The following is a 26,432-nucleotide window of genomic DNA, read 5'->3' on the forward strand; positions in this document are numbered from 1 at the left end:
TGGAGACTCAGATCTTGCTCATCCATCACGGAGATTTGGAATATTAGAATTGAAAAGGCATCCAAAATCTTAAACGGTTCGAACTTCCTCCAATGTAGGAAATAACCTTTTATAGAGCTTCCAACCCCGCTTGAACACTTTCAGTGGCAACAAGATCAGCACTGGACTTCATAAAATACTGACTCTGAGGCTGAATATCTGTGATAGGTGGAGTCCTGGTAGAACACAGGCTTTTGTTTCAGTTTTTTTTTTTTTAAGATTTTTAATTTATTTATGAGAGAGAGAGAGAGAGAGAGGCAGAGACACAGACAGAGGGAGAAGCAGGCTCCATGCTGGGAGCCCGACATGGGACTCGATCCCGAGTCTCCAAGATCAGGCCGTGGGCCGAAGTCGGCACTAAACCGTTGAGCCACCTGGGCTGCCCTGTTTCAGATTTTTCAAGCAATTTGCCCGTGACCTTTTTTTTTTTAAAGATTTTTTTTAAAAAGATTTATTTATTTATGATAGACATAGAGAGAGAGAGAGAGAGGCATTGGGAGGGACAAGCAGGCTCCATGCCGGAGCCCGACGTGGGACTCGATCCTGGGGCTCCAGGGCTCCAGGGCTCCAGGATCACGCCCTGGGCCAAAGGCAGGCGCCAAACCGCTGAGCCACCCAGGGATCCCCAAGATTTTTTTTTTTTTATTCATTTGAGAGAGAGAGTGAGACCACTGGCAGGAGGGGAGCAGAAGGAGAGGGAGAAGCAGGCTCCCGGCTGAGCAGGGAGCCCTATGCCGAGCTCTATCTCAGAATGCAGAGATCATAACCTGAGCTGAAGGCAGAAGATCAAGGACTGCACTACCCAGGGGATCTGCCTTGACCTTAATAATGGAATTACGGGCCTGCATAGGTCAGCATGAGAGGTAGATTGTTATGGCCCTTGATATAAGCCACTTCCCCTTCCTCTTCCTCTTGCTGGCAAATGGAATGTGGCAGGTACTGTGTTAAGGTACTATCAGCATAAGTTCTTATTCTTCCTCCCAACAATGCTTGGAGGTAAATATTATCTTTACTGTTGAAGAAATTAAGGCTCAGAGAGGTGAAGTAGTGACCAAATACAAAGCTAGAAAGGGATAGAATCAGAATTCAAAATACGCAGTCCATTAATTCTAGGATGAAGCTCTTTCTTAAACTGATATAAAACAAGGCAGGCCTTTCCATCCCACTGTGAGCCTCTCAAGTGAATATCATAAGATATCACCAAAATTTTTGCTGAAATCCGGGGATATTGTCTACTACATTTTCCTGGTAAATCAGATCCTTAATCCTTGAATTAAAACAATTGAGGTTAGTTTGGTATACTCCAACTTCATGAGCCTGTGCTGGTTACCAACGATCACAACTACCCTTTTAAAGTACTCATAAATTACCAGCTGGAATTGGCATGAATCTTCCAATCTCCACAACTGCCTCTAAAAGAACCCTTAAAGGTTGAACTATTTTTAGTTATAAGATTCTGAGCTGTAATTTATCAGAAGATTTTTTAAAGGTTTTATTTATTCTTGAGAGACACACACACACACAGAGAGACAGAGACATAGGCAGAGGGAGAAGCAGGCTCCCGTGAGGAGCCCAATGCGGGACTCGATCCCAGGATTCTGAGATTACGCCCTGACCCAAAGGCAGACACTTAACCACTGAGCCACCCAGGTATCCCTATCTGAAGATTTTTATTTATTTTATTTTTTTAAAAGATTTTTATTTATTTATTCATAGAGACACACACACACACAGAGAGGCAGAGGCTCCATGCAGGGAGCCTGACATGGGACTCGATCCTGGGCCTCCAGGATCACACCCTAGGCTGCAGGTGGCGCTAAACCGCTGCGCCACAGAGGCTGCCCTGAAGATTTTTTTTTTTTATGAGAGAGAGAGAGAGAGAGAGAGAGAGAGAGAGAGAGAGAGAGAGAAAGGCAGAGACATAGGCAGAGGGAGAAGCAGGCTCCATGCACCGGGAGCCCGACGTGGGATTCGATCCCGGGTCTCCAGGATCGCGCCCTGGGCCAAAGGCAGGCGCTAAACCGCTGCGCCACCCAGGGATCCCTGCCCTGAAGATTTTTAAAGAAGAAAAACTATTATAAAAAATTTTAAGCTTAGGGCACCTGAATGTCTCAAGTGTCTGCCTTCTGCTCAGGTCCTGATCCAGGGGTCCTGGGATCAAGCCCTGCATTGGGCTCCCTGCTCAGCAGGGAGTCTGCTTTTCTCTCTTCCGCTGCCTCCTCACCCCTTTTGTGCTCCCTCTCTCATAAATAAATAAATAAATAAACAAATAAATAAATAAATAAATAAATTAATTTAAAAAAACTTCCCCAAACATATAGAATAGTATGATGAACCCCCATATATCCATCAGTCAGCTTCAACAATTCCCAGTGTCGGGCCTGGAGATTTTAACTGATTCATAGTAGTTTGCCAGTTGCTGTAGCCTTATATCTCTGGAATTAAGAAACGTCTTCATTGTTATTCCACTAATTTCCAGCCTAATAATGGAAACAGCCTCTCTGTTTCTGTACCTAGCCCTAGCGCTACACCTGGTCCAAAGCAGAGGTACCATAAATTCTCTCCATTCATCCACCAACAGTGAGGACCTACTCTAGAAAGCAATGTCCTTGTTTGTAGATAAAAATCAAATGGATTGTATCAGTTGGTGATAAGTGCTAGCAGAAAAATTAACTAGGCAAGGAGGTAGCAACAAGGTTTTTCTTTGTAGCAGTGGCGGGAAGGCTTCCCTAATGAGGCAATGTTTGAACAGTGACTTGAAAAAAGTGAGGGAGGGAGTGATGTGGATATCTAGGGGAAACACAATCCAGGAGGAGGGACTAGCAGTGTAAATTTTCAATACAAATGTGTTTGGTTTATTTGAGGAAGAGCAAGAAGCTTAGGAAGGTGGGATAAAGTAAGAACTTTGGACTTTTTTTTTTTTTTTAAGATTTTGTTATTTATTCATAGAGACACAGAGAGACAGAGAGGCAGAGACACAGGCTCCATACAGGAAGCCCGACGTGGGACTAGATCCTGGGTCTCCAGGATCGCACCCCAGGCTGCAGGCGGCGCTAAACCGCTGCGCCACTGGGGCTGCCCTTTGGATTCTTTTTTAAAAGATTTTATTTATTTATTCCTAAGAGATACACACACACACAGAGGGGCAGAGACACAGGCAGAGGGAGAAGCAGGCTCCATGCAGGGAGCCTGACATGGGACTGGATCCCGGGCCTCCAGGATCAGGCCCTGGGCTGAAGGCAGCGCTAAACCGCTGAGCCACCTGGGCTGCCCTGGACTCACTCTGTTCTGAATGAGACGTAAAGCCTTTAGATGGTTTTGAGCAGTGGAGTGAAACTGATAGGACTTTTTTTTTTTTTTTTTTTTAATAGATTTGTTAGAGCAAAAGCAAGAGTGAGCAAACAGAAGGAACGGGGTGGGGCAGGGGGAGACGGGCAGATTCTGCACTGGTCACAGAGCCCCATGTGAGGCCCAATCTCACAATCCCAAGATCATGAACTGAGCTGAAATCAAGAGTCAGGAAACCAACCAACTGAGCCATCTAGGTGTCCCAATATGACATGTTTTATTTTTATTTTTTACTTTTTTTTCAATATGACATGTTTTAAAAAAGATACACTTGACTGCTGTGTGGAGAGAGAGTACAGGACTGGAATGAAGGAGGGGGCCCAGTGGTACAAAAGATGGTGGCTTAGACTTGAGTGATAGTGGGTGAAGATGATGAGAAGTAGTCACATTGCAGATACATTTGAATGATAGGATCAACAAGACTTGCCAAGGAATCAGATGTAGGATATAAGCAGGGATGGGGTAGGTTTGGCATGAGAACCTGGAAGAATGAAGTTGTTCTTTAGTAACATGGGGCATGGTGGTGGGGGAGCAGAATTGTAGGAGGGGAGGAATCAAGAATTTTTCCTTTTAAGTTTGTTATATTTAAGAGCCTATGAGGTCTGCAAGTTGAGATGATGAGGACAAAAAGTCAATGTAATGGATGGTATTTAAAGTCTTAACAGTAGACAACATGACCCAGCAATTGAGTGTGGAGAAAGAATTTGAGGACCAAGGTAGCCCTCAGGTGTTCTAATGTCCACAGGCTGTGGAGATGAGGAATGAGGAGCCAAGTGAGGGTACTTGAACTAAAATTCTTTCCCCTCAGCTGAAGCCCAGGGACTAAGTGGTTCCTGCTTACTCGTGGCCACTCGTCTCTCAAGCAGTGAATCCTGAACAAAAGTAAAAACCCAAGGGTTCAATATCCACATTTTTTGTTGTTCCTAGCATTTTGGGAGGATAGGGTGAAGTGTGTGTCCCTTGTAGCTAATTCTGTAATTCATCCTTCCTGTCATTATGTGCTTAGAAAATTCACATTTATTCTTGTACATTTCTTTCCAGTTTTTTAGTCAACTCTTAACTCACTAGGTAATAACCTGCTTCTTCAGATGCTCAACCTTTTATTATTTATTTAAAAGCTTTATTTGTATTTATTTGAGAGAAAGCGAGAACAAGAGATATCACAGAGGGAGAAGGAGAAGCAGACTCCCCACCGAGCAGGGAACCTGACACGGGGCTTGATCCCACGACCAGGAGATCATGATCTAAGCTGAAGGCAGAGGCCTGACCAACTGAGTCAGTCACCCAGGAGCCCCTCAACCTTTTATTTCTTAAGGGAAGCTATGGAAAATTAGCTTTGAAGGGTTTCCATACCACCACCGCCACTTTTAAATTGTTTTAGTATCACAGGAAATGCCATGATGAGGTTTAGTGAGGCAGACCTGGGACTTGGCCTCTTTGAACCCACTGCCTCATCCATAAGAGGAGTAAACACCTCTACACAGTTGTGTGGGCAATGCACTTACTATTGATACATATAAGTGCTCCAACAATGTTACTTCTCCGCATTGGGGTCTTAGGTCTTTAGCTTTCCTCTGGACGTTTTGAAATGGAGAGGGTGAAAAAATAAAATGGAGAGGGTGAGTATCCCTAAATCTCCATGGGGGAGGCCAGCTGGTAATACGACAGGTAGTACCACTCCCTTGCCTCTCCCTAGGGAGGGAGGGGGCTACTGTGGAGGAGGAAGCCAAGACATGTAGATGTTTCAACTGGGAAAGCTTCATACACAGCATTCTGCATCCCACCCACAGTGCCTCAGCAGACAGAAACCACACTGCCTGCCCATGTATACTTCCACTTGTCTTACCCTGACACAAAGAGGAAAAAGTGGAGGGGTTCCCCAATCATGTTAGTAACTGAGACGGAGACTTTAGAGCAGGACAAAATTGTCCATCCTCAGTCTGGGGCCAAAATGAATGCCCCATGCCCAGAAATACACAATCATAGCTGTGGACAAGATGGCTTCCCTCCTAAGCCCCAAAGGCCCCCCTTTGTGCTCCTGACCATGAGGAACATCTGAGGGAAGACTTTTGAGTAACTACAGCTCAACTCTGGTTCATTTTCCCTGAGTCCAGTTTAGGCTGTCTCAAGTGTCAACCTTGGAGCAGTTAGGGAAGAGGACAAATAACCAAACCCCTGGTATATCCCTGGGGACAACAGCGCATTGCTATGGTGGTGATGGTAGGGCAGCAGCATTGGTGAAGGAATCCTGACTGGAGTCTGGCTGGCTGCTGGCCTGTGGTCACATGGGCCAGACTGTTGGTAGGCTCAGCCTCACTTCTGTTCATGCAAGGCCCAAGCCCTGGGTACCCCAGTAACAGATGCCCATAAGCTCAAAAAGGAAACCAGAGTGAAAGGCAATGACATTGATACTAAGACATTTATTACATCATAAAAAGTCCATTGTTGTCCTGTTTTTCCATATGTACATGTTCCTGTGCGTAGTCCCTCTGTCCAGCCCCACCTGCCAACCCTCCATGGTGCCAATCAACTTTCCAAACTAACTAATCAATAAAAGAGGAAGAACTGGAGGAGATGGCCCAGCGCTGATGAGAGTGGAGATGGGAGAGGGACACAAAGTGCAGAGTGGTTGGCTTGGCTCTTAATGCCTGACCACAGGCAGGAGGAGCACGAGGATGGGCACTGTAGGGTTGGCTCACAGATACCTCTCCAGGGCTGCCAAGTTGCAGGTGATATACCTGAGGGTGTTTCTCAGGTTAGAGCCCCCAGGAATGGAGAGCAGAGGAAGAAGGTCCCCCAGCCTGATTATGGGTTTCAGGCTATAAAACTTCTCTTTTTCAGGTCTCCATCCAAGTGGCAGCCACAGCAGCTCAGGCTGGGCCTGAAAAGTTTGTGCCCTGGGGACAGCCCGAAGGGTGGCTGGGGACAGCCTGGTAGGAAGTACTGGTCCTGATCTCTGAGGGGCCTGCCTTAGTTGACCTCGGAGGTGGGCATTGGGTCTGTGGGGCGGGGTGTGGCCAGGAGGGGCACTGGTGAAGTGGCCTCAATGAGAGCAGGGTTGAGGATGATTGGTAGAGTCATGGGTGGTACGCCCACCTGCAATGGGGAGGCCAAGGGCTGCAGGATCAGTGGAGGCTGAGCCAGAGGAGGAGGCCCATCTGGAGTAGGGCTCAGTCTGTTGGGGCTAGATGCCACTGGTGATCCAGGAGAGCTGCTGTTGGCAGGTCGAGGGCCCTCAGGCTTCTCGAAGTCTACAGGGAGAGCAAGGGGCTGGTCACACTCCTTCATATTCCCCAGCTGGTTTACCTAACTTCTGCTCCTCCCCATTCCTGTGAGCAAAATGACCTCTGCTAGTCTAAGCAGTTGGGAATCTCCCCTTGAAACTCATTCAGATATCCAGCTATCTTCTATCTACCTTCTACCTTCTTTGCTGTACCTCCAGTCAGGTTAGTTCTGGTCTGATCTTTACTAGAATCCCCAAAGGGCAACCTTTGCATATTTATTCCAAGTTCTTGATCTGGCCCCTCTTTCCAAATCTGAAAATCTCAAGCAGATAGCCTATTTGATCCTGCCATTTCCCACAGGAAGAGCAGGCAACCAAAATACTCTGGTTCCCTTCTTCCCCTGGCTCACAGCCCATGCTCAGCAGCAATCCCAAACTACCCTGGGCCTCCTCTTAGGCTTCCTACTTCCTGTTCAACACCCAGGAGACTAGCTAAAAAGGACTCACCACAGGCCCCCAGCTCAGAAGGCATCTCTGGGGGAGGTGGATGGCCAGGTGTCCTTGTGTCTCCAGCAGCAGGAGTCATGTGGGCTGAGGCCAGAGTTTTTTGGGCATGTGGCTCCAGTGGCATGGGGTCTGGGAAGGGCAGAAAAGCCAGATGGCAGCTCTTAGTGCTTCCTTTCAAGCGTAGCCCTGGCTACCCATCAATCTTCCCACTGACGGCAGTACAGAGAACTGATTTTTAGCTCTAGACTCTTTGATGGGGACTCTCTTCAACAAAGTTGAACTAAGCCTCCTACCCTGGATGACAGTCTGCTTGAAGAGCTCATCTCGTAGGTGGGGCAGAAAACAGTCAATGCGCTCCCAGGTGATCTCCCAGAGGGCTGAGGGGCTGCCTCCTCGGGCATCTGCATTGTGGAAAATCTCTGCTGTGTCCATCACCAGGAGCATGTTCTTCAGAGACTCAGGGATGGCCTCTGACTGTAGGTGGCAGTGGGACCATGTGAATAGGAAAGAGGGCATCCAAGGGATATGGTAAGGAGGAGGCAGCCACCAAGGAAAAAAAATGCATGTCTTCCCAGGAGGTGCGAGAGGAAGCAGGCAGTGGGAGTCAGGCTGAGGTAGAACATACCAGTAAGTCACTGGATCCTGCATGCATATACTTGTCCATGAAGTCCAGGATGGTCAGCCAGAGGGCCGCAAAGGTAGAGAGTGACAGCAGTGGAGACAGGTGCTGCAGGAAGACCTAAGGCCCACCAGCCCGTTTCAGTGAAGGGTCAGAGCTGTCTGCATCCTTCCCTAAGGCTGGGAGGCAAGCCTGCCCTATCTTGCATGGGAATCCTAAATCAGAGATTCCTTCGAATTCCAGAATCCTCCCAGGTCCCTGGGTCCTGTTAAGTCTCCATAGCTGGGGTCCTGAGCACCCACATTGCATCTCTAGGTCCTAGCAGAACCCCTAGCTTCCCTCCTTGCAGAAAGGCAGGTGTGGGAAGAGTGGGTAAGTGAGGGTGGTGAGCAGGTACCTTAGACAGCAGTGTGGAAGCCCTCATTCGAGTCTCCTCCATCCCACCCACATCTGCAGGGCTGATGTTCTCCAAGAGTTTGGTCAGTAGAGGAAACAGCACCTGGTGGGTAAAGAGCCAATGTCTTCCTAACAGGGTCAGTTGGCAGCCTTGCTCCAAGGTAGCCAGGGGTTGGGGTGGATGAGCATAGAGTAGGAGGAAAGGTAGGAATGCAGATGGAGGATTGACATTAGGGGCTCTTCAGGCTGCCCAGTTCTCCCTGTCTTAAGGATTTGAACTTTACCTTAAGACTAGAGGAAGTCCCACCTTGTTAAAACAGGACTCCCACTCCAGGGCATCTAGCTTCTGCAGATCATGTACCAGTAGTGCTCGTTGCAGATAAGTCAGTGCTTGCATCCGCACCTGGCGCCGGGCATCACAGCACAAGCAGGCAATGCCTAAGAGTGAAAACAGGCTCAGGATCCTTTAGACATCCTGATCCTGGTACTTCCCAAGTTCCACCTCTGCCCCTGCCCTGCCTGCTCCCCTAAGGTTTACCCTGCAGTAAGGGACACCAGCAGTGGGCCCAGAGGGTACGTGAATCCGCTTCTATCTTCCGGCCACCTGTCTCTAGGTGGCGCTGTTCCTCCGCCCAAGAGCTGTAGATAGAGGCTGCTCGCGTGTGCAGGGTGTGCATCAGATCTAACAACTGGGGTCACAGGAGGGGCAGGTTATGAGTTGGAGTAAGGTCTGGTGGATGCCCCCTCAAACACTGTCCCTGGCTGAATCCTCAAGGGAGCCCCTAGTACCAGTCACACCATACTCCACTCCTCTCATCCCTCTTTTTTTTTTTTTTTCAAGATTTTATTCATTCATTCATCACACACACACACACACACACACACACACACACACGGGGGAGGGGGGGAAGCAGACACAGGCAGAAGGAGAAGCAGGCTTCCTTCAAGGAGCCCATCAGGCCCTGAGCCCAAGGCAGACGCTCAACTGCTGACCCACCCCTCTTTTCTCCTCAGCTTCATGAACTGGTTGCCCCTGCCAGCCAGTGTTTCCCAGAGTTGGGAGAGACATAAGGAGGTGTGAGGAATGAGTGTTTTGTAACAATGAATTGGGGTGCCTGCGTGGTCAGTGGTTGAGTGTCTGCCTTCAGCTCAGGTCATGATCCCAGGGTCCTGGGACTGATTGAGTCCTGCATCGGGCTCCTCACAGGGAGCCTGCCTCTCTCTCTGCCTATGTCTCTACTTCTCTCTGTGTGTCTCTCATGAGTAAATAGATGACAAATAAAGCCTTATCTTGTTAATTTCATTTTAAAAACAAAGCAAACTTTAGTTGCACAGGCTTTGGTGGGCAATAATGTCTAGTCAGCTTTAATAATTTTTTGTTTTCATCATTTTTCTAAGGTTATTCTATTTAAGGCAATTAGTTCTCTATTTAGTGATACGAAGTCTGTTTGTAAAATAAATTTTATATATCTTGAACAAAGAATAACTCTGGAAGGACAAGAAACTGGTGGCAGTGTCTACCTCCAGGGAGGGGGAACTTAGCAGCTGGGGGCAGGAATGGAATAGGACTTACTTTTATCTGTTTACCCTTTTATACTTCTGAACTTGTACCACATGCATACACTACTTATTCAAAACATAAATATTAAATATTAAACAAACAAAAACTTACAACAGGTGGTCTTGGATAGGAGAACATTGTGGAAGCGGTGGACAAGGGCCTAGGTTGGAAAACATAAGCCCTTCCTCTCAGCCCTGGCTGTCCCTAGCCCTGCCTATCCTCCCAATGTCAGGGGCAGGAAGAGGAGAGGAAGTAAAGGATGCCATACTTACGTCCTGACTGACCTGTAAAGACACCGTATGGTAGCTGGCAGGCACCCCTTCATCCTCATCATCGTCACTATGCCCACCCCGAGTGGCATGTTGGCCGGAGGTTCGAGGCCGCCGAAGCACTGAACCTTCCTTGGATTTCTTCTTAAAGCGGTTTCCTTTGCTGTCATATTTGTGACTCTTGCCACGTTTCTCCTGGGACTTGCACCCTGAGCAGAGGCAGATCCAGGTCATATTTCTACATGGACACAAAGGGCCTACCTTTCCTCCCTTTCCCCCAGTATATTCACATAGCTACTCCCCTGCTGCCCCTTCATTGGGTAACCCACCGCCATTCAGACTGGCCTCCACAAAGATACGGAGAGTCTTCACGCAGAGCTCAAAGTTGTCAGGTGTAATGTGGGCAGCATCACGCACAATGAAGGACAGAGATTCTACACATTTAAGCAGGGACTTAGTGTCGTGTGGCCCGAGGTCCAGCCCCACTGTTAGGCTGTACTGATTGACCAGGGGTGAAGGGCCTAGCCGGCTGGGCCCAGGACCTGGCTTGGAGTTATCAATGTCATCCTTCCCCACCTGAAAAGTACAAAGAGTTGCTGGGAAGCCAGACTTGAGCCTGATCTTCCCTCAGATGCCCTCTTGGAGGAACAGGAATCTTTCCCACAGGCCAATGAGGGAAGACTCATCCACTGCCCATATGCTCACTTACCACTAACCAGCCGCTGTTGACTACATCAGCATCAGTGGCTGATCGGTGGATCTTGCCAGGCCTGCAATGGTCAGCATAGACCTCCGAGTCAGAAGTGTATCCTCGGTCCAGGCTCACATCATTCTGATGGTAGGATGGGAGTTCGCTGTCTGATTGGGCCCCTGAGACAGGAGAGAGAAGGGCAGAGTCAGGGTGGAAATGGGGACACTGGGATGAGGGATGATTTCAGTTCTGAGAAATAGGTGCTGAAGCCTGGTCTCTCCTCTTTCTTGGTCCAGCTTTGTTTCAACCCTGTCAGCAGGGTGCTGAAGGATGGTCTGGACAGATTCTCTTGACCAAATGGGGCAGTAGGCTAATTTGGGCCCCTGATGGCATCTAGTAGCAGCTGTCAGGGCATGGGGGTGGTGGTGAGGGCATAGTTTCTGAGAAAACAGTCCTCAGGACAGTAGGAAGGCTGGGGTCATAGCCATCTATGTTGCTTTGTAGCCTTCATACTGTTTAACCTGGGAAAAGCCAGTGGCTATAGGAAGCTCTGGAAGCACATGGTGGAAGCCAGGGGTGTTTGTTTAATCTGCTAAACACAATAACCTATTATTTTGTTTTCCTGTCTCAACCCCCAGGGCCATAACTACTTATCTGCCAATCAGAGAGTCTCCCTGGAAAAGGGCTTACCGGCATCAGGTGCTTCAGCCCTGGCTGTGGCCTGCAGGGCAGCTGGAGGCTTTACACCTGAGCCAATGCATTCCAGCAGTGTGAAGAGAGTGGCCCAGTCGTCACCTGAGTGGATGTTGGCTGCGTTGGTCTTAAGAAGTTCATGGAGCCCATAGGCTACCTGGTGACTGACTCGGGACAGCACGCTGGGCTTCATTAGTAGCAAAATACGCAGGGAGAGCAGCACCTGGGTGGGTGGGGAGCAGGAAGTGGGCACATAGCTTCTTTAGAATCCTTCCCCACCAGTTTCCTTAGGCCACTGAGCATGGTTTGGCTAGGACCCACCTAAGAATACTGCTGCTGGTCTTTTCTTTTCTCAGGGTTGTTTTTTTTTTTTTTTTTTTTTTAAGATTTTATTTGAGAGAGAGACAGTGCGAACAAGCGAGTGAGCCAGAGAGCATGAGCAGGGGGAATGGCAGAGGGAGAAGGAGAAGCAGGCTCCCCAATAAGTAGGAAACCCAACATGGGGCTTGATCCTAGGACCCTAGGATCATGATCTGAGCTGAAGGCAGATGCTTAACTGACTGAGCCAGCCAGGCACCTCCTTCTTTTCAGTTTAATTAAAATTCTTATTGAGCTATAGATTTTTTTTTTTTGCTCTGCTTAATGGTCACATTACATAAAACTCCAGTATATAAAAAAAAAACATAGTATATGATAAGAGTGATACTGATATTGATACAATCCACTGATTTTATTCAGGTTTCCCCAGCTTTACATTACTAATATATGTACGCCTATACATATTAAGTTCTACACAATTTAATCACCTAATTTTAGGTTTGTGTATCCTTAACTAGTCAAGATGTCAAATGGTTCTACCACCAAGGATTTTCCTCACATTGCCCTTAAAAACACACCTGCTTCTTCTTCTTCTTTTTTTTTAAGATTTTATTTATCCATTCATGAGAGAGACAGAGAGAGAGACAGAGACATTGGCAGAGGGAGAAGCAGCCTCCTTGCGGGGAGCCCAATGCGGGACTCGATCTCAGGACCCCAAGATCACAACCTGAGCCCAAGACAGATGCTCAACCAATGAGCCACCCAGATGCTCACACTTACCTCTTTTTGCCCCCAACCCTAACCCCTGGCAATCTGTCCATAACTTCTAAAATTCTGTCATTTCAAAATGTTATTTAAATGAAATTATATAATATATAGCCTTTGGGATTGGCTTTTTTCACTCAGCATAATTCCCTGGAGATGCATCCAAGCTGTTACCAATAGTTTGTTGCTTTGATTGCCAAACAGAATTCCATGGTATACATGTAACACAGTTTAACCATTTACTTGTTGAAAATCATCTGTGCTGATTCCAGTTTTTGGCTACTACAAACAAAGCTCCTATGAACATTCATGAATAGGTTTTTATGAGAAAGTAAGCTGTAATGTCTCTGGGATAAATGCCTCAGAGTGCAACTGCTGGATTGTGTGGGTAACATGTTTAGTTCTATTAAGAAACTGCTAAGAGAGGGGCTGTACCATTTTACAGCCACTCAGTATTTCATTTCATTAAAGCACTTGTTTTGTTTTCTTAAAGATTTTATTTATTTATTCATGAGAGACACACACACAAAGAGAGAGAGAGAGAGAGAGGCAGAGACACAGGCAGAGGGAGAAGCAGGCTCCATGCAGAGAGTCCCAGGTGTGGGACTCGATCCCAGGTCCTCAGGATCGTACCCTGGGCTTAAGGCAAGTGCTAAACCGCCGAGCTACCCAGGCTGCCCACATTAAAGCACTTGTAAATGATATTGTGTTGTTGGTTTCATTTTCTTTTCCTTTTTTTTTTTTTTTTTTTTTAAGATTTGTTTATTTATTTGAGAGAGAGAGAAGGTGAGAAGGTGTGCACACAAGCAGGGGGAGCGGCAGGCAGGGGCAGAGGAAGGAGCAGCAGGTTTCCTGCTGAGCAGGGAGCCCAATGTGGGGCTCAATTCCAGGACCCTGAGATCATGACCCAAGCTAAAACCAAGAGCTAGATAGATGCTTAACAGACTGAACCACCCAGGTGCCCCTGAGTATAAGTTTTTAAAATTAACAAAGTCCAATTTACCAATTTTTCCTTTCATGGATTGTGTTTTTGGTGTTAAGTCTAAGAATTGTTTTCCTAGCTCCTGAAGATATTCTATGTTGCTTCCTAAAGGACATTCAAATCCATGATTCATTTTGAGGGCACATAGGTGGCTCAGTCGGTTAAGTATCTGACTCTTGATTTTGGCTCAAGTCATGATCTCAGGATCCTGAGATCCAGCCCTGTGTCAGGCTTGCTGCTCAGTGGGGAGTCTGCTTGATAGCCTCTCTTTCCATCTCCCTCTGCTTCTCCCCCCTACACACTCACACATTCTTTCTCTCAAAATAAGTTTTCTTTAAAAAAAAAAAATCTGTGATTCATTTTGAGTTAATTTTTCTATATGGTATGCAGCTTAGGTCAACGTTCACTTGTTTGTTCCCCACCCACAAATTTCGATTGTTCTAGCAACTGAAAAGGCTATCCCTTCCTCCAGAATTGTTTTTGCACTTTTGCCAAAAAATTAGTTGAGCATCTCTGTGTAAATCTATTTTTGGATTTTTTTTTCTGTTCCACTGACTTATGTGGCTGTCTCTTCACAAATACCAGATAGTCTTGATTACTGCAGCTATATAGTAAGCCTTAATAGCAGATGGAATGATTTCTCCCACTTTTTTCTTTTTCAAGATGTTTGGATATTCTAGGGCTTGTGCTTTTCAATCTAAATTTTAAAACAAGCCTAGCTCTACAAAAAAACCTTGCTGGGATTTTCATGGGAATTGCATTAAACTTACAGATGAAGGGGAAAAACTGACATCTTTACTACCCTGAGTCTTCCAATCCATGAACATAGTATGCCTCTTCATTTATTTAGATCTTCTTTGATATCTTTCATTAGCGTTTTATAATTTTTTTTAGCGTTTTATAATTTTTACTGTATTTTAAAGATTTTATTTATTCATGAGAGACACACAGAGAGAGGCAGAGACACAGGCACAGGGAGAAGCAAGCTCCCCACAAGGAGCCCAATGCGGGACTCGATCCTGGACCCTAGGATCATGCCCTGAGCCAAAGGAAGATGGTCAACTGCTGAGCTACCCAGGCATCCCACATTTTAGAATTTTTAGCAGAGATGCTATACATGTTTGTTAGGTGTATTTCTCAGTATTTCATTTTAAGCACTTGTAAATGATAGCGCTGTTGGTTTCATTTTCTATTTTTTTTTAAATTTTTATTTATTATTTATGATAGTCACAGAGAGAGAGAGAGAGAGAGAGAGAGAGAGAGGCAGAGACATAGGCAGAGGGAGAGGGAGAAGCAGACTCCATGCACCGGGAGCCCAATGTGGGATTCGATCCCAGGTCTCCAGGATTGCGCCCTGGGCCAAAGGCAGGCACCAAACCGCTGCGCCACCCAGGGATCCCTGGTTTCATTTTCTATACGTTCAGTGTTAGTATCTGAAAATGTGATTTTTTTTTAAGATACTGGGACTCTAACATTGTCTAGAATTTGTTAAATTGTTATAAAGGCTCATGTACATATATTTTTTTTAATTCAGATTTAAGTTAGTTAACATATAGTATTTGTTTGAGTAGAATATAGTGATTCATCACTTACATATAATATTCAGTGCTCATCATAAGTGCTCTTCTTACTGCCCATCATCCATTTAGATGATCCCCCACCTACCTCCCCTGTGAGGTGCTAATCTTACATCCTGTGACCTTGCTGAACTCACTTATTAGTTCTACGGTGGCTGTCTTTTATACTTGAGCCAAGAGATCTAAGGAGGGTCCTAAGCATGGGAACCAGGAAAGCAGGTATAGGGCAGAGAATGTCACAAGGCAGTAGCCATCCAGGCCGATTTACAGGAGCCTGCAGAAGTGCTAGGTATCAGCTTCATGCCTGAGGATCATTTTAGACTCATTCTTAATGCCACCTGTTAGATTCCTCCAACTCTGTGGCAGGTCACTGGACTCATGTACTAAATGTACTCTTTGTCTTAGGCCATGCCCACAACTGACACTGTGGCTTTAGTCTCCTGCATACTTCCTGCCTTCTCAGTTGTACTCTGCTTACCTGGCCACTGATCTCTTCTCTTCGGAGTAGTCGAATGGCGAGGCGGAGCAGCCCCACCACTGCCCGCTCCACAAGGAAGCAGAAATCCTGTGCCTGGACACACAGGTGATATAGATGGTCTCGGACAGTCTGCCACACACAACCCACACGGTCCCTGAGGAACATAAGGGTGAAGACAGTTTCAGTTGGGGCGGCCACTGGGAAATAAGTCTCTCTTTTTGATCCAGGTTGGGCCTTACAGGGCTCATTGGCAGGCAGGTATAATGAATAAGCTTCTCCACTGCCTACAGCTTCATGTGCTTCTTGCCCCTAAAGCCCATTCAGCAGGATGGCTCCTGTCTTCCATCCCTTTGGCACAAGCCCAGTATGAGGCCTGCCTAAAGACTGCCTTCTACCTGTTCTCCAGCACAATCCTCAGCAGCATCTCTAGGCAGAAAGCAGCATCCTCCTCATCATATGTCTCTTCATCTGGCGTCACTGAGACCAGAGCCTAGAGTACAACAACAACAGGAAAGCATGGAGAAGCCAGCCACTGGCTGTGCCCTGACAGAAATTAAAGCAATCACCACTGTCTCCATCTTCCCTTCCAGACACAGCCAGTCCTTTCATCTCTCTTCCCTCTTCATTCTGTACCTTCATGAGCTCCTGCAGTGACTCCAGCTGAAGGAACTTGCTTTCTGTGATCATCTTTTCTGGGTCACAATGCTAGAGGGGATGCAAGAGAGAGGGGGGTCGGTGACAAGGGCTGGAGGGAAAAGAATGTTCCCAAGAGCTAGAGCGAGAGGACAAAAGGAGTCAGCTCTGGTCATAAGCCCTAGATGATTCTACTCTTCAGTTCCTAGGGAAGCAGCTTATCAGGGGTAGGCAGAGGCAATTACCTTGATGCAGTCCAAGGCCGCTCTTTTGGCCTCTTGGTTCTCAGTGGATGGGCCCCGCACACTAGACTGCTCAGTACCACTTAGTGTTAGCCAGCTCACAAAGCTTAGCACTGTCGACTCTCCTCTGTAGAAAGAGTTCAAGCCTTGGTGAGCTCCATTGTTCTGATCCTCCCTCTCCAAGGCCTTTAACTTTTGATCTGCCCTTACCGGTTTGATGGTGTCTCCTCCCTCTGTAGAGAGATCTTGCCATTGGGATCCACAAAATCTTCTACCTGGAAAATCAGGTCAAGAATAATTTCTTTCCACATGCCCTTTGCATTTCCTGCTCTTCCATGCAAAGTTCTCTGGGTTTTTTTCCTATAGCTCAGTGCCCCACACTCCTGACTGGGCCCCCTACTGTTGGTTACTGGCAATGGCTTATCTGGTTACTGGCCTTCTTTTACAGCTATCCTCTTGCCCAAGATCTGTGGTCTTACATTTAAGGTGCTTCTGGTAAGCTTCAGCAGTCACTGGGCCCAGTGCTACTCTCAACCAGTTCTATATGCAGATAGCACACAGTTTATGAGCTTTTGCCTTGTCCGTTAATCTCCTACAAGAATTACCTCCACCATAGCTTTGGGAAGCAGTTGGGCTCGGAAGAGCTGCAGCATGGCTTCCATGATATTCTTCCAGCCCTCCCGCAGGATATCACCATGACGATGGGCCAAATGGAATACTGTCTTGGCTGCAATGTGGGCTTTGGGGTTGCTTCCAAACACACTGGGCAGATTCTCAATAGACTGAAAAAGAAGATGAGAAAGGCTTAGGGTTTGGCGAATGTCTGGAAAGGAGATCTCTTAGGCCTTTACCTATAGTTCACTAAGAGTCCTTTTGCTTGCTGTGGTTCAATCTGCTCTAATACTGGTAGGAAGGGCTAACCTGGTTAAGGCCTTTCCCACTGTACATCTCCTCTCCCATCCCCACTGAATGAGGGGACACTATTCTCATCCTAGGGGCTATGAAACAGAAACGCCTAAGTGGTACTGTAGTCTAGAGGGAGTGAAGGAATATGCCGAGGAAAACAGCTCCACAGATAAGGATAGATTTATGGCTAAGAGAGGTCCTACTTTGGAACTCTAATTACACAGTTCTTGCCCCTGCTCACCTCACTGCTAAGAGCTGTGAATTTGCACAGAGATATGATGAGATTGTCAAACACATCGCTGAGGCCATAGTGGGCGGAGATCATGGCGCACTTCCTGTAATGTCACATTCCAGAAATAGAGTGAGTCACTGGAAGTCCAGGCAGCCCTTCCAAGTCCCTGAAGAGGCTACTTAGGATTCTTTCCCAGGATTCTTCCCCAATCAGTCCCAGGAAGAAGCCTTTTAGTCTTCAATCTATTTAAGACTGAGCTTTCCCTTGGGTGCTGGGTGGCTCAGTTGGTTAAGCACCTGCCTTAGGCTCAGGTCATGATCTCAGGGTCCTGGGATCCAGCCCTGCATTGGGCTCCCTGCTTGGCAGAGGTCTGCTTTTTCCTCTCCCTCTCTCTCTCTCCCCCTCCCCCAACTTGTGTGCACGCTTTCTCTCTCTCTCATGTGTGCTCTCTCTCAAATAAAATCTTAAAAAAAGAACATGATTTTCCAAGCTTCAGCCTCCTTCTAAAAACTCAGAGAAAACCCATTCTAACAAAAATATGAGTAGGAATCAGAAAGGCATGGAGGCAACCATGTTTATGCCAAGACAGGTGAGAGGAGGTCAAGACCAAGGCCATAGCTGGGCTACCTGAAGCCTGAGATGGCTTTCTGGATAATTGTTTCCTCAAGGCTTTTGTCAAAGACATAAGAAAGGGCAGCAATAGTGGGGCCCCACGTCATGGTGAAGAGGTCAAGATCATAGCTGCCAGCAGGCACACGAAGGAATATGCCCTCTGGGGTGGCACCTCGATGAAGTAGCACATTCCACACATAGTTCTCCCGAACCAAGCCTGTCTGCTCTTCAGGCATCACAATTTCCTCATTCCTGTCAGGAGGTAAAGGAAAGTAGGTACACTGCTGTTAACCTGACTGGTTCCAAACTAGAACACCAGGTTTTGCCCATATTGGAACAATCCATCAATGAGAGGTCACCAAAAGTGCAGCTCAGTAGTCGGCTTCCCACCCACTAATGGGATCAGGGAGAAATAAAGGAAGTGTTCAATAATCCCCCATAATCTCAAAGCCCTGTCTCTTAACTGGGGCCGTTAGTTCTGTAGTGAGATCTCCATTCTTTCTGGGTATTAGAGGATGAACATTTCTACCTTTTCTTATTTACAATAAAAAAATAAGTGTCCCATCTCTGACCTCTGACCCAAACTTTGCCCTCCAGTGCCCATCCTGGGTTTTCTACCAGCTTCAGAATACATTTTGTGAGCTGGACAGGAAAACCTAGCTGCTTTGGGTTCAGAAAATGGGCCCATGATATTCCACCTAGCAAAGGAAGTTTAGATTCTAGCTCAGTACTAGAGCTTCAGTACTGTTCAGGCTTCTTTAAGGAAGAAATGGGAAGAGGGGCTGCCCAGCTGAGTCTCAAGGCTAAATCCAGGGCATAAGAATCATTGAAGTCTGATGCAACTCTAAAATCTGGAAAAGCAAGCAGTGTGTTTCTGCTTAAAAGAGATGCCGAACTATGCTCCAAAAATACTCACTTGATGGCATGGTACATGTCCTCCAGGATGTCTTGCTCAAAGTCCTTGCCTCCATTCACACCTTTTAGGTTTTTGCGAAACTCCTAGAGACAGGCCGATAAGCTTTTCCCCCCATGTGTCAATGCTGAAGCCCCACCTAAGGAACTCCTGGGTCTATGGTAAATAGGGTTTAGGAAACAGTAGTGAAAGAGCCCACCTCCCTAACCCAGTTCTTTTCCTGTATTGGCCAGCCCTCCCTGATTCCCTTGGACAAACTCTGTCCATCGTGCCTACTGAAAATGCCATGTATTTCCATCTATACCTCCAAAACTGTGCTGGACCCTCTCTGCCTTGGCTGGAATCCAAATTTACCTCTAGAGTCATGGGTGCATTCTGTTTGCGAACGTTGTGGTTGTGCTGGTCAGTATTAAGCAAGATGACAGCATAGGCCAGAGCAAAGCAGGCATCGCTATTGGCAAATGGGGAGCCATTACAATTCTGAAAAAGCAAAGACCCCACCTGTATCAATACACTTCTCTGCCCAATCAAACCCTTCACTACCAACCCACTGACCAATGCTGGGTACATTTTCTTTCTGGGGGCTAACTTTCAACCCACTGACCAATGCTGGGTACATTTTCTTTTTGGGGGCTAACCAGCCAGAAAGTCCCCAATCTCTTGCCAACTCCTTAACAGAGCTGGTCTCTCTATCAAAAGCTTGCTGATGTTGCTCTCAGCCTTCTTAGGAGACAGCAGCTGGGTCCTTCAGTTGGAACTATAAAAATCTTCCAGTCAAATGAACCTGGGATGCAGGGCTCAGTCCTGCCACTCAACTCACCCTCCAATGCTCTGTGAATGCCTCCAGCAACCTCTGGATGACTGGTGCTTCCCCAGGTAAGCGAAAGGCTTCCAGGTAGAGACGAAGAGCTTCATCCAGCCGCAGACCCTGAAAGCTGAAGGTGCTAGAGGAAAAGGAAGAGGGATAAAGAAGCTAAAGATCTATAAACTGGAAATGTTGGGCTCTGGTCCCTCTAACCTTCTCATACTGGAACAGAGGAGGCTGAAGGCAAAGGGGAACAATCTTGTGGTCATCTCTAACACAGACTAGAATCTGACAACTCCTAATTTTAGTACTTTCCACATCAGTGCATTCTTGCCTGGAAACCTCATCCACTGGAACTCTAACCTACCTGTGCTCAGGAACCCTGTTCTATCCCTTTGCAGTGCTCTCTATGCAGAATGGAATGGCTCCCCAAGCTATCTTGCTGGAGACTCTTTCAGGTCCAACAGACATAAATCATGGGAAGAGGAAGACTGTGTGACCTAGGTCACCAGCAGGAACTGACTGAGATTGTTTTGAGGGAGAGAAGCGTTGCCCTTTGATCACCAACTATATCCCCCATTTCTTGCAGTTTCCTCACCTCACAAAGCTCTCCAACAGGTCAATGTTTTTGCGGTCACTCACAAACTCTCCAATCATTTTCTTGTCCAGCCGAGGGTTCTCTCGGAGCCACTGGGCTACCTCTGTGTTGTCCATTGGGATGGTGAGGAGGCCTTTCTCCTGCAGAAACTGGATTCCCTTCTTTGGTTTCTGGTTGAACTGCTCTGTGCCAGTGATTAGCAGCTGAAGGAAAAATACTAGAGGTGTCACAACCTGCTCTGCTCCTAAATCAGACAAGGCCAGGCTGCATTCCATCACAGTGCACAGCTGGTCACATAAGGGGCTCCGAGGCTGTGGTTCTAAGTGACTCCCAAACTAAGGCTGGATCATACTGGCCCTAGCTTCCCTCAATCTTCATGTCTAATTAGAACTGATTGAGAAATTGGGGTGCCCAGCCAGCATAGTCTATAGAACATACAACTCTTGATTTCAGGGTTTAAGTTTGAACCCCACACTGGGAGTAGAGATTACTTAAAAATAAAATACAGAATTAAAAAAAAATTTTGCACCATAAGGGGCACATGGCTGGTTCAGTGGGTAGAACATGTGACTCCCGATCTTAGGGTCATGAGTTCAAGCCCCACATTGGGCATGGAGCCTACTTAAAAAAAGAAAGGAGAAGGAGGAGAAGGAGGAAGAGGAGGAGGAGAAAAAGAAAGAGAAGAAGGAAGAGGAGGAGGAGGAGAAGAACAACAACTAGCTGAGAGGCTCCTTTTCACTCATTTTCTGAGTTCTCACGATACACAGGGGCAGCTCCTGTCCCTCAACTTGGGGACCAGGAAAAAGTAGAAGAGAGGCTAGAGAAGGTTCTCTCCTTTCCAGTTTTATAGTCACTCCAGCATTTGTTTATAAGCCTAGCTTGGATTTCCCTACTTTCTTCAGTTTCCCAGCTTTTAAGGACAAGGTGAACTCACTGATTGAGAACTCAACTTTTTGTCTGTCTAGTCACAGCCCTGCAATCAAGGGAACACATAAACCAAAGTCATTTAGGCTGACCATAAGAGGAAGAAAGGTTTAAAGAAAAGGTTTTCTTTGTTTAAAAAACATTTTTTTAGGGATCCCTGGGTGGCGCAGCGGTTTGGCGCCTGCCTTTGGCCCAGGGCGCAATCCTGGAGACCCAGGATCGAATCCCACGTCGGGCTCCAGGTGCATGGAGCCTGCTTCTCCCTCTGCCTATGTCTCTGCCTCTCTCTCTCTCTGTGACTATCATAAATAAATAAAAATTAAAAAAAAAAAAACATTTTTTTAAACTTTATTAAGGCACCAGATAAATGTCAATTCCCTTTCACTGCCAATCCTCACCCCAGAGCTTGAGATTACCAATAACCTCCACTGACCCACATGATACCAGGTCCCAGGCTCTTGTTACCACAAGTAACACTTGGCTCTCACATAGGGCAGCATTTGCCCAGCACACACAATAGGGTACGCCTCATTACATGGCCTAGAAGTAAAGGGTTTCAAAGGAGAATGGGTGGTTGCTGAAGTCCCAACAAACATAAAGATTCACCTTGGGAAACCATTCAACGAGCTGCTAGACTCTTCCTTATCCTCTTTTGTAGGGTTTCTGTCCTAGGCAGAGGCAGGCAGAGGCTAAGCTCTGGGGATAGTTCTACATACCTTCTTTTTGTTTTTAATTTCAATCAGTTCCCGTGGATCTGGCAGGAAACAGGAAAATCGAGGTGGCTTCCGGGTAAACTTTTTGTCAGCTAGGAATGGGAGATGGGAGGAAGAAAAGGAAAAATCTTTAAGACCTCTTTTACCAGTATAATGGCTTTTGGAAGATTGCCAATATACTCTCTAGTGAAGGAGAAATGTCTTAGAAATTTTCTTGTCCTCATCAGTCTTCCATTTCCCTAGAAGTCCTATCTTCTTGGGCTCCAAATGTTTTATTTCCTCTCTCCAGGTTTGAGGGCATGGGTGAGCAGCCAAGGTTCACTCACATACTACCTAGGGTATCTGTGCCCCATTTCCCTCTGCTCTCCACCAGGCCCCTCGGTTGAGGGGGCTGAGGATCATGGACACCCAGTACCCACCCCCAGAGTCAGCAGCTTCCTCCAGATCACTGCATCCTGGCTTCCCATGTTCTGCTGGCAGCCGCCCTCCACCTGGCAGATGTAGACCTGGGATGTCTGCGGCTATGCCTACAGGTTTCCCATCGCTGGCTGCTCTCTCACCTGGTAGGAGAGAAGAAGATAAAGGAAGATGGGGTAGGAAACCAAGTAGAGCTGCAAGAGGAGTACTAGGCCAAGGAGACGTGGATAGGTCTCACATAGACCCACATAGGTGACCAGCCCTGAACAGAACAAACCTAAGCCTACATAAGTAGTCACTGTTCCAGGTTAGTCAAGCATTAGATTCTATAACTTAATAGAGATTACCTATTCCCATTCTCTGATCTTCTGCAACTTCAGTCTCAAAGGGATGTCAGAGAAGATTAATTAGGGTGGAAGCGGATACTGGGGTTGGGGAAAGGTAGGGCCTGGAGCTTTCAGGAACAGTAATCTAGGTTCTCTTTTCTCCCCATAAAGAAATAATAATACTCCTATGTTGTATATCTGAAACTAATGTACCATTGTATTTTAACTATGCTTTTATTTTTTAAAAGATTTTATTTATTTTAAAGAGAGAGAGACAGTACACAAGAGTGAGAGTGTGCACACGAAGAGGGGGAATAATAAAGGGAGAGGGACAAGTAGACTCTGTGTTGAATGCAGAGCCCAATGCAGGGCTCGAGCCCATGGCTCTGAGATCATGACCTGAGCTGAAATCAAGACTCGGATGCTTAACCAACTAAACCACCCAGGTGCCCCTGTTAACTATACTTTAATTAGATAATAATAATCATCATCATCATCATCATCATCATCATCATCACCATCATCATCATATAAGCAAGCTAAAGTGTGGAGGAGGAGAAAAGGACAAGTCCATGAGTCTTGCTAACCTGCCTGACCTATGATTCAAACTACCAAATCCTGGAATTGGGAGAGCCCCCAGGGGAAGTAATATAAGGGAAGGAGAGAGGATTCAGTGAGTAGAGATGATAAAAATAGAACTCTGGGATCCTCAGGGGCACCTGGGTAGCTCAGTCAGTTGAGTGTCTGCCTTCAGCTTGGGTCATGATCTCAGGGTCCTGGGATCGAGCCCCATGTGAGGCTCCCTGTTCAGTGAGGAATCTGTTTCTCTCTCTCCCTCTGACCTTCCTTCCTGCTTATGCTGAAAGAAAGAGAGAGAGAGAGAGAGACAGACAGACAGAGAGAGGGGAAGAAAGAGAAAATCAGTCTTAAAAAAAAAAAAAAAAAAAAAGAACTCTGGGATCCTCAAAGAAAGAAATGCCTCTCACTATTGCTGGATTCTCGGGTACCATCCACCGCCTCATAGCCAGATCTGGCTGCTTCTTTCTTCTCTTGCTGGGTAAGACTGTTGAGGACTTTGGCCTGGCAATGGGCCTCAGTGCTGTCAATCACTGTCAACAGGGCATCAAGAGACAGGAGGTGTGTTGTATAGAGCTGACCAGACACAGGGAAGGCATTCTGGAAAATAAACAGACCCAGTAGACCTGAGGTGAGAATACTTTACACTTTATCTTTTTCCAAAAACCCTGAAACCTCCTATAACTTCTACATTATCCTGAGAAAATGCCTTTCTTCTTCCTGTTCCCCAACTTTCAAGTGTTTCCCACCCTGCATATAGAATGCTTACTACTACCAGAGAGATTTCCTTAATAGAGCCTTCTTTCTAGAGGCTAGTAATAATGCTCAGCACCTTGGACAGCAGCTTGGTGAGGTCTTCAAAGAGGTTTGAACAGTAGTAGTCACAATCATAGTTGATATAGAGCTCAGTGACAAAACTGGGGATGTGCCAGAGCTGCACAATGGCCTCCAGTGCCATCTCTTTCATCTCATAAGGCATTTTGGGGTTCTCCACAGTGATGATCTCCATGAGCTTTTTGATGTACATCTGGCAATAATCCAGTAATAGCCATTTGAGTGGGGAAGCAGTTAAGATAGAGAAGAAAAATTAGACAGGAAAAACATTAAACACAAGAAGCCCAGCCAGGAAGCATACATTAAGAAACCCTTGAAGGTATTCTATCCTCCTCTTTGGCCTCCATGTTGGAGGAGACCTGGCTCTCTACCTCACACTTGATCAAAAACAAGTTGCCTATTGCCCCTCTTTGTGCTCTCTATGTAAGCCTGACCTGGTACTACTCAGAGTTCCATTTTGCAACTTAGTGCCAGTTGGACTTGACTGCCTGTGCTGCAGAGGAACTGCTGAGGAGAAAAGCCATACCCACTCATGGCAAGGTTCTCCATCAGTCCATATTTGGCTTTTCTCATTTTATAGCCAGCCAGTGCTCCTTTTAATTTTTCCACCAAAGAGGCCAGCCAATGAACCAAACTATGAAGGCTAAAAGCACTCTCTTGTAGGAGCCCCTAATTCCCATTCTTGCAGAATGAGAGAGCTGACCCCAATGAATGTCATACATCTTATTTTTTTCTTCTCCAAGTTCAATAAACTCACCTCCAATTGGAACTTGAGATGTTCCCTCATGCTCTCAAAAAGCAGGAAGCATACCCGCAGGGAAGCAGCATAAAGGTTGAGTCGCTCTACACTGAGTAGCTGGAGATCAGAGTAGGGTTAAATCATTAGGTTTCTGAACCTATGTTTCAACCAACAGAAAAGCAGGAGAGCAAAACTATATGAGGTTGCCACTAAGGTCCTGTGTTCTAAGGGAACTCTAGATCTAGTTATTCCCATATTTCTCTATGGCTGCCAGAGTCCCCAGGGAACTAGTAGAGTCCTATTCACAAAGACCTCTGGCTAATTGGGGAAGGAGGTTCCTTCCCAGATCCTATATCCTTTGCACCAATCAGCCAAATCTTCCTGTGCCCCCTGGTCCTTAAGAGACCCTGAAAAATAGCCAGGGGCTCAGAGCCCCTCTAAAAATTCAGTGTTGGGGATCCCTGGATGGCTCAACAGTTTAGGCCTGCCTTTGGCCCAGGGCGCGATGCTGGAGAATCGGAATCAAGTCCCGCGTCTGGCTCCCAGCATGGAGCCTGCTTCTCCCTCCTCTTGTGTCTCTGCCTCTCTCTCTCTCTCTATGCCTATCATAAATAAATAAATAAATATCTTAAAAAAAAAATTCAGTCTCACCTGGAGTAACTGGCGGCACATCTCATCTTTGATGAGGCCCAAAAGGGTTTGGCACTGGGCTACAGGGGCAGATTCAAGAGCCACTGTCAGCAAATGCAGTCCCATGTGGATCATAACTTCTGAATTGTGGCGGTCATGTGGATTGGTGAGGGAGATGAGGAAGCGGAAGAGCTCACGGATGCAGGGAAGACCATAGGGAACCAAAGCTGTACCTAGGGAAGGCCAAGAGTAAAGTGGGATTGCTAAGAAACAAACAGCTTCGTAGCTTGGCCTGGGCTGCGCTGTATTATTATACAAGGCAATTTCAGGTAAGTGATTCTCTTCAAGAAAAAAAAAAAGTTTTCTTTCTGGGGAGGTAATATTACTCTCACTTATTAAAGCGATCAGAATTGATGACCCTACTTTCTGTTAAAAATCCCAAGCTTTCTAGTCTTCCCTCTCACTTCCTATTGTCCACCAAAGTCCCTCTGTATAAGCTAGAGAAGGGGTCCATCCATGCCAACAGTCTTCTGGCTTGATTCTATTTCCTGATTAGAAAATGGCCTAGAACCTGAACTAGCAGGCACTTTGGTTCCAAGATAGTCTAGGTTCAGAATGCTTAGTGGGCAGGATGGGGGAGGTGACTAGACAGAGCCTGTCTGAGAGAACTCACCTTCTTTCTGGGAGGACTGTGTAAAGCGCACACCCCGGGGATTGACGTAATCCATGTCATGGACAGAGGCAGAGTCAGAGTGGTCAGCAGGAGACGTGCACTCCTCTAACACTTCGGGGATGGATTCCACAGATGCTGACTGGGCCTTTTCCACATGGACTCCTTCCTGCTATGACCAGTGGCCAGGGGATAG

At 46.6% G+C, this 26,432-nt stretch overlaps 1 protein-coding gene across 12 annotated transcripts in view; it reads right to left on the reverse strand.

Annotated features, from left to right (window-relative positions):
- Positions 1–5,787: 5,787 nt before the first annotated feature.
- GBF1 (golgi brefeldin A resistant guanine nucleotide exchange factor 1) overlaps positions 5,788–26,432 on the reverse strand; it is a 121,269-nt gene continuing 100,624 nt past the window's right edge. For 5 of the 12 annotated variants that reach the window (XM_077877840.1, XM_077877838.1, XM_077877834.1 and 2 more), the window contains 30 exons: positions 26,240–26,408; positions 25,588–25,799; positions 24,955–25,053; positions 24,196–24,390; positions 23,774–23,963; positions 22,464–22,604; positions 22,048–22,136; positions 20,408–20,610; positions 19,825–19,948; positions 19,359–19,484; positions 19,008–19,090; positions 18,107–18,343; positions 17,489–17,582; positions 16,947–17,123; positions 16,552–16,616; positions 16,345–16,468; positions 16,100–16,171; positions 15,862–15,956; positions 15,467–15,620; positions 11,344–11,569; positions 10,672–10,832; positions 10,292–10,538; positions 9,966–10,171; positions 8,671–8,821; positions 8,440–8,570; positions 8,134–8,235; positions 7,743–7,856; positions 7,411–7,591; positions 7,118–7,246; positions 5,788–6,638 (listed from right to left, as the gene is read on the reverse strand). In XM_077877840.1, the coding sequence (XP_077733966.1) occupies positions 6,358–6,638; positions 7,118–7,246; positions 7,411–7,591; positions 7,743–7,856; positions 8,134–8,235; positions 8,440–8,570; positions 8,671–8,821; positions 9,966–10,171; positions 10,292–10,538; positions 10,672–10,832; positions 11,344–11,569; positions 15,467–15,620; positions 15,862–15,956; positions 16,100–16,171; positions 16,345–16,468; positions 16,552–16,616; positions 16,947–17,123; positions 17,489–17,582; positions 18,107–18,343; positions 19,008–19,090; positions 19,359–19,484; positions 19,825–19,948; positions 20,408–20,610; positions 22,048–22,136; positions 22,464–22,604; positions 23,774–23,963; positions 24,196–24,390; positions 24,955–25,053; positions 25,588–25,799; positions 26,240–26,408 (4,578 nt within the window). In that variant the 3' untranslated portion in view covers positions 5,788–6,357. The remainder of the gene's footprint in view (positions 6,639–7,117; positions 7,247–7,410; positions 7,592–7,742; positions 7,857–8,133; positions 8,236–8,439; positions 8,571–8,670; positions 8,822–9,965; positions 10,172–10,291; positions 10,539–10,671; positions 10,833–11,343; positions 11,570–15,466; positions 15,621–15,861; positions 15,957–16,099; positions 16,172–16,344; positions 16,469–16,551; positions 16,617–16,946; positions 17,124–17,488; positions 17,583–18,106; positions 18,344–19,007; positions 19,091–19,358; positions 19,485–19,824; positions 19,949–20,407; positions 20,611–22,047; positions 22,137–22,463; positions 22,605–23,773; positions 23,964–24,195; positions 24,391–24,954; positions 25,054–25,587; positions 25,800–26,239; positions 26,409–26,432) is intronic. The other 7 variants (XM_077877841.1, XM_077877839.1, XM_077877835.1 and 4 more) reach the window with 3 other exon arrangements.

Source organism: Canis aureus, chromosome 29, assembly GCF_053574225.1.
Source record: "Canis aureus isolate CA01 chromosome 29, VMU_Caureus_v.1.0, whole genome shotgun sequence".
Classification (NCBI taxonomy): domain Eukaryota; kingdom Metazoa; phylum Chordata; class Mammalia; order Carnivora; family Canidae; genus Canis; species Canis aureus.